The following is a 15,007-nucleotide window of genomic DNA, read 5'->3' on the forward strand; positions in this document are numbered from 1 at the left end:
AATTACTTAACAAGCAAACCAAACTAAGCTAGAAATAGCATCCTATCTGGAGTGGTATTTGGCAGTCTGAATCCAACATAATGGTTCCGAAATACTTCTTGAATATAACTACTCAAGCCATGAAGATATGAATTCAGTGCTATTTATTCTTATGGGACAACATTTAGACTGAATATTCACAATATAATGTTCATAAGTGTCTGGGTTTATGTAACACTATAGTTCAATGCAAAGAATGTACTGTATACAGGATTATTTTGCAAAGCATTTCTAGAGACTAGACACTGTATTTTTGGAAGAGAACCTTTACATTTGCAGAATTTTAGAAGGATTAGTTTTAGTTTTGCTCCATACCCTAAACTAGACTTGTATTGCATGGATAATTGTGTATAATACACAACAAGAGTGAATTCACACATTTTAACAGTGTGTATAATACAGTTTTGAGAGAAAACAAATGTAAATTCTGCAGTGTTGATTGATGCTGACCTCTAGCTCTCATTACTTTTCTGTTTTCTCATTTGGTAAAATAGCAAAGTGAGGTCAGTGGGTCCCCTTATAGAATAAAAGTCAAAAGATTAATAAATGTGCCAAAGCCTCACTTTAATTGAAGCTGAAGCATATGTTGCAAGCATATAAAATATGTCCCAGATGTTTGCCCATGCCAAGTAACTTAGTTTTCCCCGATTACCACAAGGCAACTATTAGTCCAGTAACCTTTGGACTTGGGGGTAAATAGGGTATTACATGGCAGACAACAAGAGCACCTGTTTTCCATTCAATAAAGACCTTTGGCAAGCTTTGCCTAAACTGCACCATATGTTTTCACTTAGCGTATAGTTGGGTGATTATGAAAAGTGTCTTTCCTCAGAACTGGTATAGATATTTGCCTCTTACTCAAAACGAATGGATAACTCATTGACTGCAATAGGTTTTTAGATGAAAAGGGTTTTCTCTCTGATGGCCCCAAATAAACTGTAGATTCATAAGCTGAATAATTAACCCTTCTGTGATAGATGTTTGTTAGTAGCCTATGAGGAGTTTTTAAGTGGCTGGAGAAGTGTAGTTCTGATAAATAATCTTGCCCACTCAAATATTACTTCAGTATTGATCACATTACATTGTTCTGACTTGCTCTTCCACTGATGTTCAAGTCATGTGCCATGTAACACTCTTATCTTGTTTGCTGTTATCCTATTTAAAACATTCTAGATATTACAGTTGAATATTCAGTTGGTTAAATTCAAATCAGTGGCTGATAACCAATGTCACTCATACTCAGAGTAGATCCATGGAAATAAATTAAGTCTGTTCATTTTGACAGGCCTTCTCTGAGTATTACTAACATTGGATATCACCCAACATGTAAAACTCAATACTGATAGACTAAGCCCCAAATGTTGCAGAATTCCAATTTCCTACACATGTAGCTACCGCTTGTTCTGCAAATTCTTCCCTCTGATCACCTATTCCAGCTGTGCCTGCAGCTTGAACTAAGGGGTGTGATCAGCTCTGCTAGTGTTTAGTCAGACAGTCAAATAATTTGAAACTCCAGATCACCTCATCAACGTAAGCATACCTGCCTACCTTGTGTGATGCCTGCTGGTTGGATCTGGAATCCTTCAGAAAGGATAGGATGGAAACATCAGATGCAATAAAAGATAACAGAAAAATTGTTTGGTTTCCATAACCCCTTGGTCCAAACAAGCTACTCTTGTAACTTTGACTTTCACAATATGTACTTAAATTGGTGCTGGTTTTACTTGGGACAGTCAGGAATTAATCATGCCCATCTTCAAAGCCATGTCTCTTCACACATTTTACAACCCTGTTTCTAGGGGCTGTCACTCAAATTAAAAATGTCTTGTTTCTTGTGTTAAATGCAGAATTAGCCATATTAACATTTTCTTCAAAGTGTTAATAACTAAAAGACACTCTAAGCATCACTTTTGAAAGCAGCCTTGATCTATCATAATGCAGCAATCGTTCCTGATCTCGCATTAGGGCAATTGACATCAAAAGCAGCACCGTATGGTTCTGAATTAACTTGCAATAACCATTCTTAGTTCAGCATTGAGAGATCACATTTGGACTTGTGTTAGTCTCTCTGGGACTGTGGGTTTGCAAACTATTGAATACATTACTCTGATTCTTGCAAGGAGCTTTTTCTCTCTCGTCAAATATAATATACGTAACAGTAATCAATTTATTGAGTATTCCAAGTATAATGCAAGTCATGTTGAAGGCAGTTCTTAACTTTATTAACTGTTTAGGAACATAAACTATATTAGGTTTCTCTCTTTACTAAAATGCCTCTGGATATAGGGAACTTGTACTTAAATATATAGATAAATGTTCAAAGAATGGGTTTCCAAATAACACAATGGAAATATATTTGCTGGGAATTTCTGAATCTAAGGAGGTTATGTACTTATTTATTATAGAATTAAGCTTCTCAATTACTGTATGTCCAAGCTCTGGACAAGGACATTTTAAATCTATAGGCCTGGAATACTAAAGAGAATATTAAAAGTATTTAATATTTAAAATATTAAAAGAGAATTGTTAAAAGTAATGCTCTGCCCATCACTAGTCACTATAATGCTTCCTTAAAAGGGACCTCTGACCATTAGGTCCAGTCGCGGGCGACTCTGGGGTTGTGGCGCTCATTTTGCTTTACTGGCCGAGGGAGCCGGCGTACAGCTTCCGGGTCATGTGGCCAGCATGACTAAGCTGCTTCTGGCGAACCAGAGCAGCGCACGGAAACGCCGTTTACCTTCTTGCCGGAGCGGTTTCTATTTATCTACCTGCACTTTGACGTGCTTTCAAACTGCTAGGTTGGCAGGAGCAGGGACCGAGCAACGGGAGCTCACCCCATCGCAGGGATTCGAGCCGCCGACCTTCTGATCGGCAAGCCCTAGGCTCAGTGGTTTAACCCACAGCGCCACCCTCGTCCCATCAATGCTTCCTTAACACACACACACAAAAGGTCAGCGCCAAGTTTGCCCTTGTTTGCTTCCTTTCCCATCTATAATTTTGTATGGATAGTGATAGGTTTTTAACATTGCATTCTGACAGTTTTGCCAAAGGTACACATTTCCCACAACTTCAAGTATCCCCTTATGTCCCTAGTTGGCACTTGGCACTTAAGTTCCATATTCCAAGTAATCAACTCTGAAATTGAAGAAAGAAACTTTCTGATATATCTTAGTGGCTTAGTTCGAATGTGATGCTAACTCAAATTATGCTTGTCTAGCACAAGCATGCAAGCATGTAGAGAGATCACTGCCACTTTGCCACCTTGTTCCCCTCTGAAAGTTTTGCTGCCCTGCTGAACTAAGCCACAGTTTGGTTTGGGGTGAAAAGGAGTGCTTCTGTGGAATGTTCATATCTCCTAGGAACCTTTCACTAACCAGGTCTACCCATTGTATCAGAGTTCCTGGCTTGCAGGTGGGCCTGAGCTTATACAGGCACACCTTGCGCTTTGCAGATATTGCTTTTTACAATGACATGGGTGCAGCTGTGGGCAGCTCAGCTGCTTCCAGGGAAAGGAAGCCTCCTGCTGCCATTGCCCCTCTTCTGACCTGGCTAGGGCTAGAGCTTGGTTTCCCCCCCCTCCCACCCCTGCAGCCAGCAAGCCTGGCTTAATAGACTATACTATAGTGTAAACATAATTTTTATATGCACTGAGAAACTTAAAAAATGGTGCGACTCACTTTATTGCAATACTTGTTTTATTGCGGTCGTCTGGAACCAAACCCGGCATATCTCCGAGGTATGCCTGTACATTCTTCTTTTCGGAAATTAGCCATTGGCTATATAGGTGTAATTCATGCTGGTGAACAACCAAGATGTTAGAACTAATGGCCATGAAGATTAATGGGAAAGGAAAATTAGATCTGGTCTTGAGAATTTTCCTTCTGTGAAGTTTTATTTGTTTAACTGTGCTGTATTCTTTGGCTTTCTTACTCTTCCAAATAGGGTCCTATATTGGAAGATTAGTAATAACTGCTTCCATGCAAGCTAATTCTGTGGTGGTTCTGCATTGTGGAAAAAAGTGTGTTCTGGTTATTCTTGGAAGCTAAATATCTTATGACATTTTAACTGGCAGGGACTAATTTAATTTGTTTGGGTGTAGTATTTTTTTTTAATGGTGCAACTCTGATTCCATAACGTTAATCACTCTGCCTAATAAATGGTGAGTGCCAACAGGATTGAAGCTCAGTTGAGACCACTGACAAACGAGAGGGCAAAACCATTGAGGACTGAATACGTTCAGTAGCCACAGAATATTAGAACAGCAGCAAGGAAGTTCAGAAATGGTTTTGTGTCCAGCCAGGGGAGAATAGTGGAATGCCCTCCTTGGGGTGAACGTCTGGTTAAAACCCTAAACAAGAGCATTCCTTTTAGTAAGAAGGATACACGGAGACATCTTGTTGTACATCCCACTTGTTTCCTGCCTGTTTTTCTGTGTTGACATAAGATGTTTTGTTATTATACACCTGAGAAAGAAAAAAAAGGGGGGATAACTTCTTTAAATGTTAGTGTTGGTTTGAGTTGGGGTCAAAATGGGCAGCAAGAAGAGCAGTATTTTTTAACATGCTCATATATAAATATGTTCAAGGATGGATTATCAATGACGCAGTTGTACCAGGGCCGATGTTTTCAAGGGGCCCCAGGCTCTGACCTTACTTTTTTTTTTTAAAGGGAGTTAGGCAGCCCTCTCAGAAAGAAACTTAGGAGGCAGGCAGGTTCAGTCAGCCTCACTCCTTCCACCATTCTGCCTTTTTAGCCAATGAGTTTCTAATTAATCATATTAGTTTGTAATTCCTTGGTTTGGGATATGACACTTCCAGCGACTTCCACATTCTATATACAAACAAGCACTGTAGCCACCGAGGGAGGAAAGAAGTCATTTCTCTGTGTTCATTCAACCCCCTGCTGCCCCCAGAACCAGGAATGTGCAATTGCAAGTAGATTTAGAATAATTGAAGAAGGGGGCAGAACCTTTACATGTGTGCTCATAACTTCTGGTCCCAGTTCAGATTAAGTGAAGGGACTTCACTTGTCTCTACCCAAAACGGCCTTGCTTTACCCTCAGTGGTATCTGCAAGTCCTGGCAAGATGCTTGATGTGCATTTTAGAGGTGGTATTTTTTTAAAAAAAGAGTGTCAATATGCGTAAAGGTAAATTACAACACTATTTCAGTTTCTATATTTTGTAGTGGCTTTTCCCATTCACTACTCAGCATTGTGGAAGTTACTCCAGAAGATACATAATTCATATATTAATACTTCATTGGAATAATCAACAATTCTTTCTTTCTTTTAGAACAAATCAGTATAGTGTGGATGCCTACACATTTCTTTGGGGTACATCATTCCCACTATTCTTTGGAAACTCATTCTTCTAAATATATACATTTGGATTTAGAAGATGAGCTATCTAGCCCTCTTGTATGGCTGGAGCACTTTTGTGAATAAGTAGGTTACATTTCTTAATCTTTTCAAGGGTTTTCTTTTTAAGAGACTTTCCTTTTCAGTGTCGTACCCTCCCCCACAAGTACATTTCTTCTGCTTTTGCCCTGTGGAAAGAAATTAGAACTGTGATTTGGTATGCTAAATTACCTGTACTAAAAACTGTAATTTGCAATATTAAGTCATCACTGTCATAGTTTTAGAGTTCTTTCCTTTTAAATCAACCAGACCTAATTACTTTTTTATTATTAAAGATGTTCATAGTGGCAATGAAGCTAGCTGAAAATGTTAGTAACAATAAAGTGTATTGCTCACTTAAACCTATTCCAAACAAATTGTACCCTTTTTTGCATTAAAAGTCCATAATTTCAGTTTAAGCATTCCCCCACCCTTTATCCTTTACCTTTCTAATGGTATCCAAGCATTATAATCTGTTATCATGACATTGCGTCAAGTTGGAGGGGTTACCGGTAGTTAGACATTGGTATGTGTATTGAGCTCAGGATAATGCTATATAATGTGCACGAATATGCAAAGCTTTTAATTCTGCTTGGTGATTTCCAGCAATCCCCCTTAAAAACTGCTTTTGAGGGTAGGGGGATCCTCTGAAATGAGATATTGCATGGAGAGCTGCTAAAAATTTGGTGCCTTGCCATTTGTGTGTGGAAGCTCTTTCTGCTAGCCCAAAACCACCCTTGGATACTACTAGAGCTGGACAAATATTTCAGTTTTAGCTTCTCCTAGCTTCTCACTTTGCAACTTCAGTTCACCTTTCCACAGCAGTCTGCAATAAAGAGGGGTTCTCATGAAAAATAAGCCTCTTTAGTGTCTATTTCTCCTAACTTACACCTCTTTTATGCAATTTGCCTAATGTGAACATTTTTGCAACACATTTTTGACCAATGTAATGCATTTCTGTATGTTATTTTCACTATTATATGTATGTTTTTACCCTAGTATATGTGCATTTTTGTTGCACATTACCTGGCTGTAGAACTGCATTGAATAACTCAGAAAAGGGCGAATTTTAGAATCATAGAATTGTAGAGTTGGAAGAGACCACAAGGGCCATCCAGTCCAACCCCCTGCCGAGCAGGAAACACCATCAAAGCATTCTTGACATATGCCTGTCAAGCCTCTGCTTAAAGACCTCCAAAGAAGGAGACTCCACCACACTCCTTAGTAGCAAATTCCACTGCCGAACAGCTCTTACTGTCAGGAAGTTCTTCCTAATGTTTAGGTGGAATCTTCTTTCTTGTAGTTTGAATCCATTGCTCCGTGTCCGCTTCTCTGTAGCAGCAGAAAACAACTTTTCTCCCTCCTCTATATGACATCCTTTTATATATTTGAACATGGCTATCATATCACCCCTTAACCTTCTCTTCTCCAGGCTAAACATACCCAGCTCCCTAAGCCGTTCCTCATAAGGCATCGTTTCCAGGCCTTTGACCATTTTGGTTGCCCTCTTCTGGACACGTTCCAGCTTGTCAGTATCCTTCTTGAACTGTGGTGCCCAGAACTGGACACAGTACTCCAGGTGAGGTCTGACCAGAGCAGAATACAGTGGTACTATTACTTCCCTTGATCTAGATGCTATACTCCAGGGGTCCCCAAACTAAGGCCCGGGGGCCGGATGCGGCCCAATCTCATTCTCAATCCAGCCCGCGGATGGTTCGGGAATCAGTGTGTTTTTACATGAGTAGAATGTGTCCTTTTAATTAAAATGCATCTTTGGGTTATTTGTGGGGCCTGCCTGGTGTTTTTACATGAGTAGAATGTATCCTTTTATTTAAAAAGCATCTCTGGGTTATTTGTGGCATAGGAATTCCTTCATTTCCCCCCCAAAAATATAGTCCGGCCCCCCACAAGGTCTGAGGGACAGTGGACCGGCCCATGGCTGAAAAAGTTTGCTGACCCCTGCTATACTCCTATTGATGCAGCCCAGAATTGCATTGGCTTTTTTAGCTGCTGCATCACACTGCTGACTCATGTCAAGTTTGTGGTCTACCAACTTGAAGTATGCCTATGTTTCAGTTTGTGTATCATTTTTGCAAAATGCAAATTAGGCAAGTTCATCTTTACATGGGGGATTTCTACCCCATCTGCAGATACAACCTGTTAGGAATGGGCCTGAGTGAGGAAGTTCCCAATTGTTCCTACCATGTTTCTTGTTCCTGGTTAGAACAACTCAAGGAACAGTTGAAGGTCCCACGTAGCCTCTGCCTTTGCTACACTAGATAAAACAATCAGCACTCCTGCCTTAAGACAGAAGCAGTTATTCTGTGTGCCTAAACAAATGGTAGCTTTATCCATGATAACATTGCATTCTGTATTTTTCGTGCTGCTTTTCTAATTCTTATTCTCCATTTAATAGATTGCCTATTTGTAAGATTTGTTTAATGCTTCTAAACATAGCTTTAATGTGTCCTGGCCTTTTTACCTCCACCCCCTTCTTCTTTAGGCTCCTTTTGTATTTAGCTCATTCCTTCTCAAGCTTGTGATCTGTGTCCTTATTCCAGGCAGGGCAAACCCCTGTATTTTCTAGTCTACTGAGATCCCATTCCTGCCAGAGGAAAGGAAGAAAGAGAGGACTATTTTCCTTGTATCTCCCTTTTCTTCTGTGAAAAATCTTGCAACAAAGAATACGGCTCCTTTTCCCTGTAGTGTGAAGAGATTTCAGACAAAACACTTAACCTGCATCCAATCAGGATTTGCTGCCTCTGGTTGCCAAGGGAACTTCTTTATATTCACATCATTTTAGCATAACTCAATGACTACAGTTATTTGCGGTGACTTGGTGGGAAAGCACTGCGCGTTGGTGACTTTTCCAGTGTTTTCTCTAGTGTTTTGGGAAAGCCTTGCTGGAGAATATCCATTATTTCTCCGTAACACATAGCTAACATTGAAAATGGCCATGTAAGGAAACAATATAATACACACACAAGTGAAACATGCACAGGAATATTACCCACTGTCCAGAATATATAGTGAAAGTTGTTATTCATTGCATATTTGGTGAAGGATCAGTTTTCTAAAACCTAGTTCACCTTGAAGCTTTTTGCAGCAGCGACAAAAGGATTCCTGAATCTATCCCATCTGCGGTGGGGAAGACCAAAAAGGAATGTTGCCTGTGTAATGTCAGAGATCGGTATCTGCCTCTGTTCTGAGTCATAATGAAAGTCAGTAGTGCTCTGTACAATACATATAGATAATGCATGAATATATCCAGTGGAAATCTGGTAACCTTCCATATTAACTTCAGTATAATATGTTGTGGTTGTGTATTGGGTATCCCTTCTGAATATCACCTGGTACATTTCGGAGAATAAGCATGTAGACAGCAGAATATATTTATTTTTCAGGTGTGGCTTTGTTAATAACTGTTAAACTTCATCCCAAGTTGGCTAATGGGCAGAGAGAAAAGTCTCTCCTGCCCAGTCTACAGTGCCATTGATCCTCATCCAGACAGCCCAAAAATCATATTAAGACCTCCAGCTGCCCTTGCTGCCTCTGCCAGCAGCTAGAAAAGACATTTATTAGGTATGTGGCAAGCTAGTGCCATTAATTTTCTTTGTGTAGCTAGTTAAGAGCCCATTAAATTTCACAGGTAAAGGGAATGCAGAACATGCGCTGAATTGTGCATCTCTTTGTGGGAATGAATAGGCTGTGTATATAAATGGAAAAATGTGTTGCGTAAAATTATATGGGTCTCTGCTCATGAACAGATTTCAGATCATATTCTATTTAGGCTAAAATTGTGCATCTTACATCCCAAGGGCTTGTTCACACATTCCTGTTAACTGTTTGATAACTGCAGCAATGACTTGTATGCGTGTATGAGCCAGCACAGAGTTAGATACATTTTTAACATTACTAGAAATGTTGAGCTGAAGCATTTAGCTGCTAGTCATTTCATGTAATCAAGTTACCAAGCTGATGCTGCAGCAGAATAACATGGTAGCCCCAATGAAAACTATTCAAGTAATGTGCCTGCATCTGTGAATCAGCCCTAAATGTCTGGAATCTGACAAAATGTCTGTAGCCATCTAATCTTCAGCAAACCTGCAAGCATCTTAGGGGTGTGTGTTAATAATGTGGAAGCAAGCTACTAGGCTTAAGAAGAACACACACACACACACACACACACACACACTTTTGAGGGATGGGGGAGGGAAAGTGCAGCTGGCTGAATATGTTCTGTCTTCCACTCCTGTTCCAAGGATCATAAAAATTTCACAACCCTCCCCCGCCCCGTTTACTTAGCATTGCTGTGCCCTAGATCTGACAATATATACCTCCAGTAGCTATAATGAAATCCATGGAAAGGAGGCACAAAGAATCGGGGGGGGGGGAGGAAGACATCAAATGATGGCAGCTTTTATTCCCTGCTGTTGAACGGAAAATGGGTAGATAGTTTGCAACCAAGGCTGGGGGGGGGGGAAGCATTTAAACTTTATTTACAAGACAATAAATAATACAAAACCTACCTGACAAATACTGGAGATGAGTGCTGTCATTGAATTCTTATATTGTAGCTGGTGATATTTTCTTTGAGACTCACTAAAATGAGCCATAAGTACTATTTTGGGGAGGAAAGTGTTTTTTACAGAGGCCCAAACAGTGCCATTGTTGCGGAAACATAGTGTGTTAGATGTGCACTCAAATTGCTTGCCTTTATCACATTTACGTGATGTATTAACTCCTCCGCTTATACACGGGGATATCAAATTTATAGATTCAGACATTGTAGAGCTGCACATCTTTGTCCTGGCCTTTGTCTGATCCACATTGCAAGGTTTGCTGCCCCAGATAGTTTACTCTGAGATCTAAATAGTGACACGTTTAAAGCACACAATAAGCGCTTAGTTTGGAACAAGGATTTCACCTCAAATCTTATTCTCCATGCCCGCATTAGCAAGATGTTGTGATTTGTGGGGGTCCCAGCCTGAGCACGTTCATGTCCCTTGCTAGGAGATTCCTGCATTGTAGGGGGTTGGACTAGATGGCCCCTGGGTCCTTTCCAACTCTAAAATTCTGTGGTTCTATGAAATGCCAGGCTATGTGCTACAAGAACTTTTAAAAATATTTGCAATGCAATGCTGCTAGATTTTTCTTAAACTCAGATAGAGCTGACTGAAACGCCATATCACGTTAAGGAAAGTAAACTGTATTCCATTTCCAAAGACTTAATTTTCAGACATATTACTCCCTCCAATATTGAACTCTGGTAGAGAGTAAACAGGATAGGAGGCAAAAGGGGAACCACTGAGAAACAGGTGAGACGTATTTACATACTTGGATGAACTCGTAAGGTGAAGTCTAGAAGATTTTTATTTTATTTTTTAAAAACCCAACAGGGAGAAAAAGCACACAGGCCTAAAGCAATTCATTGAGGGGTGGGGGGAGGGAGTAGTTTGATGTGTTTGAGACACAGCTTAAAATGTGCTAGAGGACACATGAGTGGCTTTTTGGAGCCCGAAACAGGAGCAGTCTAGATGTAGTTGGACAGCAGCTCCTGTTAATCTGTGACATTGACCACATGGGTTGACAGGGGCTGGAGTCCCAATGATTTCTGGGATGCCACAGGTTCCTGACCCATGTGTTAGGTTAGGATGTGAGGTTGCACTGCAAGATTTTAGGCTGCAGATTACCAGGGAGCGAGCCCATTGAACATAGCTGGATTTACTTCTGAGTAAAGTAAAGCTATATAAAGTAAAGCTGTATAATGTTGTGTTCTTACTTTACTGTGTTATCTCAGACGCAGTTTTTCCAGACGCTTTTGTCATAGGATTCTTTCAGAATTAGAATAAACAAGGAAGGACTTAATCCTTGCAGCAAGATTTTGCATCTTCATAGACATGGCATTTAGAATATATCCTGTTTACAGATTCAGAAGACTGAGACCTCTGGTTGTTTACATTTCTGATTGTTTTCTTCAGCATTCTGTAGTTCCCATGGCTACAAAAGCCATTTCAAGAACTCATAGATTCTGAAGCCATGCTGATAGAATTCTGCAAATTCCGTTTCCACTGCCCGTCCACAGAAATTCTGCCTCTGGTGTGTTTTCAACATGCCTCTGGGACTAGATCTTCAAATCAAACCCTGAATTAAATGTTTCCAAACAGAAGTAACACTTCATTCAGCTATCATGACGTTAATCACAGGCTAGAAACATGCATGTGACTATTACAACAGGTCCTCCTGCTCTCAGTGACATATGTAACTCTTTGGAATGCTCTGTGTCTGAAAAAAGGCCTAGAACTTTGAGAACTATCTGGTGCGACAGGCCAAATTCTGTCATTAAGTGGTGAAAGAGCCTGCACTATTTGGTTTTGGTTTCGTTCAGCAGGTAGCCTTTCTGTAATATCACAAAGTGCTTTTGAAAACTTTCCTCCATTTCATAAGCAGTTTGCCGTATGGAGAGTCTACCCCAGCCAGCCAATTAGGAGCCCTGCTTGGCCTCCCAGAGGAGGGGGCAAAAGTAAATAATGTGCACCACTTTTTGTTCTCGCATTTTTAATACATTAATATGTTTTGAGGGGAAATCATGACCTACTGGTTTATTTATGAGTAACCGAAACGGCAGAAGATTTTTCAGAATCTTGACAAAACACCCATCTTGAAACTTGTACTGTATTGGATTTAGAATTATTTGGGTAGTATGTGGGATCAACAAGGTCTATATATTTTATTCTGCTATGTAGCATATTATACCACCTTATAAAAGTTACTGCAGAGTAGCTAAAGGAACAAATCTTTACACTACACATACACTGAAACCCTTTTGATTTTTGTGAATTCCAGACAAGCAACAAGATTAACCTGATAACTAATACTTAATTCCAATCTGCTCCCCGATCAAAACAACAAACAAACCCTTGCTTTTGTTAAACTAACCACACACAAACATACAATGGAAATCGAATAGCTGTTAAACTGTTGTTTGCACTTTTACCCAGTATTTAAAAGACAATTATTTCCAGAAAGTTGGCACTTGTAACCATACAGATGATAAAATTGATTCCAGTTACAGTCCATCTTTGTTTGGACAGGAAATACCAGTAGTGTTTGAAAAATGGATTATTAAGGACTTTTGGTTCGCTGAAGGTGGCTCACACAGCAGCATACTAGGAAAACGTGTAGCATTTCTCCAGCCCGGATTATTTTCTCTGCAAATCTTTGGAACAGGAAATAAAAAACAGCTAATGGTTCGCAGGGCATGTGGAATTAGTTTAAGCAAACCTCAACCCTTCTCCTTCTGGCTGCCTCCTCTTTCCTATGCTGTTTTGTCTATGCTTGCCTCAGAATATGTCAACAAATTTCCTTTAAGCTCCAAAGAGGAGTGAGCAGTGGGAATGCAGGCAGTATAGTGGTCCTTTCCATTAAGGGGGAAAATTCAGAACAGATGTGCATTCAAGAAGGTACAAGTTGGTCTTGTTAAAATATTTGTAAAGAAAAATAGCTTCAGGATCTTCCAAATAAATCTCTATTGAGCTCTAGAGATATAAGAAAGGGGTATGGTTTTTGTTATTCTGATAGCATTCTTTCCACACAATACTTGATGATGAATCAAGATACGCTTAGATCTGGGAATCTAAACTGAAGAGGCATAAGTAGGAACAGAAAACAGTTGTGACTTGAGGCTGGATTATAGTAGTTAATGAACAGAATAATTGTTTCATGGTCCTCTTATATCATCAAATTTGCTGGAAAGAATGCTGCAGCAGCAAAATGACTAATTAAAATAAAATCTTACATATCCTAGAGGTCTACAGCTATGGCTACAACTACACAACCATGCTTACTGTATGTAGGATACCTGAATGAGGTTTTCCGTTAGGAGGTAAACACTTAGGAAATATCATGGTATAGTTTGATGTATGTTACCCAAGTGGCATGGATCTTTAAGAACCGGGTTTTGGGGCTAATATTTTCACAGGGAGCAAAGGGAGCACAGTGACCCTTGCAAAGTTTTTTTTTTAATGCATTGTCATTTCTAAGCATGAATGGCATCCAAATGTATATTGAATCATTACAATTAGTTCAGTAATATTTGGGTACTTAAATGCTATCTGATGATTCATTCTTCCAGTTCAATTTCTAAAGAACAATGGTGCAAAAAATGAAGCTAATATTATTTTAATAAGCTATTAAGTATTAGACCTTAAGACATATTGAAACGGAACAGAACTTTTCTTTTTTTGTAATGTAGCTTTTATTCATTTTCATCTTTAAAATGTTTAACATGGTTGCATTCAGATTGGTCTCTGAACATTTTTAAAGTTTGCATGTTGTTGTGTGTTTAAAACATGCTGTGCATTTCTAAAGCTTTTATCATCCCAACTAATAATTTGGCTCCATATTTTGGACATAGAGTTGTGAAGTTGGGGAAGAAGGAGAGAGGAACAGGAGGAGCTCAAGCTTCTCCTCCCCAAAACCCCAAATACCTATCCAATCCTGCTCATGACATCCATGGGCCTTTAACAAATATTAATATGTTTCAGGCTTCATTGGAATGTCAGTTGATATAGTAAGGCATATCATAGGTCAACGGTCAAAGTCAATTAGTCTTATTAAGTCTCAGTTTGCCACATCAGTCATTTTGTACCATTATTGGCCAAATATGTTTTGCCCATTTGACATCATGGCAAACCATGTTTTGTCTGCATTGAGCCATTGTGCATCAAGTCCTGAAGTTAATTTATCTCTGAAATGTGTACTTTTACTTCCCTTTGATTAAGAAGAACAAAATACTACCACTCTTTTCTAATACAGTGGGGGAAAGGCACAGAAACATTGCCGAACCCTGAAAAATTGAAGTGCTTGTCCTTAGACTCTAGGTGTGTCTGGTTTCTTACTTCACCAAAGAATCTTTTATTATCTTGAAATGTAGATATACTCCTGTCAGCAGCAGAAAATGCATTTCAGAAATGTGAGCTGGTAATATACTGATACTTATCTCTTACCAAAGTGCACAGGATATGAAATTGGCATCCTCAACATATAATAATAATAATAAACGAAGTTGCTGAATTATTGGAACATATATCTAAGAAACTGATACAGTGACAGATGAAGGTAGCCACTATTGCATACTCGTTTTATATGCCCTCTGTGCACACAGTTCAAAGTACAGGAAAATAACCAATTCCACAATGTGTGTGTGATAGATAGATAGACACACACACACACACACGTACACACAACTTTAATGGTGGCTTCCATGTGTTTCTAGGGAAGACTGTAATAATTCCAGTATGACCAGCAAAATTTGCCTTTGATTGCTGATTTGGCCTCTTTCTCATAATCCTTAGGACAGTGAAAAGAAAGGATTTATGAATAAGCTCTATGCCATCCAGGAAGTGTGTGTCAGTGTCCAGAACATCCTTGATGAAGTGGCTTCCTTTGGAGAAAGAATAAAGAAGTGAGTGTTGACACACTGGTGCTCAGTTGCTCTCAGATGGTGTTCACATGCCTGTGTTTCCCCAAGGAAGTTGCGAAATGTTACCTGTTTTAATTTAGACAAAAAA

General features: G+C 39.5%; 1 protein-coding gene across 5 annotated transcripts in view; it reads left to right on the forward strand.

The window, feature by feature from the left end:
• MCTP1 (multiple C2 and transmembrane domain containing 1) overlaps window positions 1-15,007 on the forward strand; it is a 229,501-nt gene that overhangs the window by 145,076 nt on the left and 69,418 nt on the right. For all 5 annotated transcript variants that reach the window (XM_088652794.1, XM_088652793.1, XM_088652792.1 and 2 more), the window contains one exon: window positions 14,792-14,901. In XM_088652794.1, coding sequence (XP_088508920.1) covers window positions 14,792-14,901 — 110 coding nt within the window. The remainder of the gene's footprint in view (window positions 1-14,791; window positions 14,902-15,007) is intronic.

This window comes from Zootoca vivipara, chromosome 10, assembly GCF_965207765.1.
Source record: "Zootoca vivipara chromosome 10, rZooViv2.hap1.1, whole genome shotgun sequence".
NCBI lineage: Eukaryota > Metazoa > Chordata > Lepidosauria > Squamata > Lacertidae > Zootoca > Zootoca vivipara.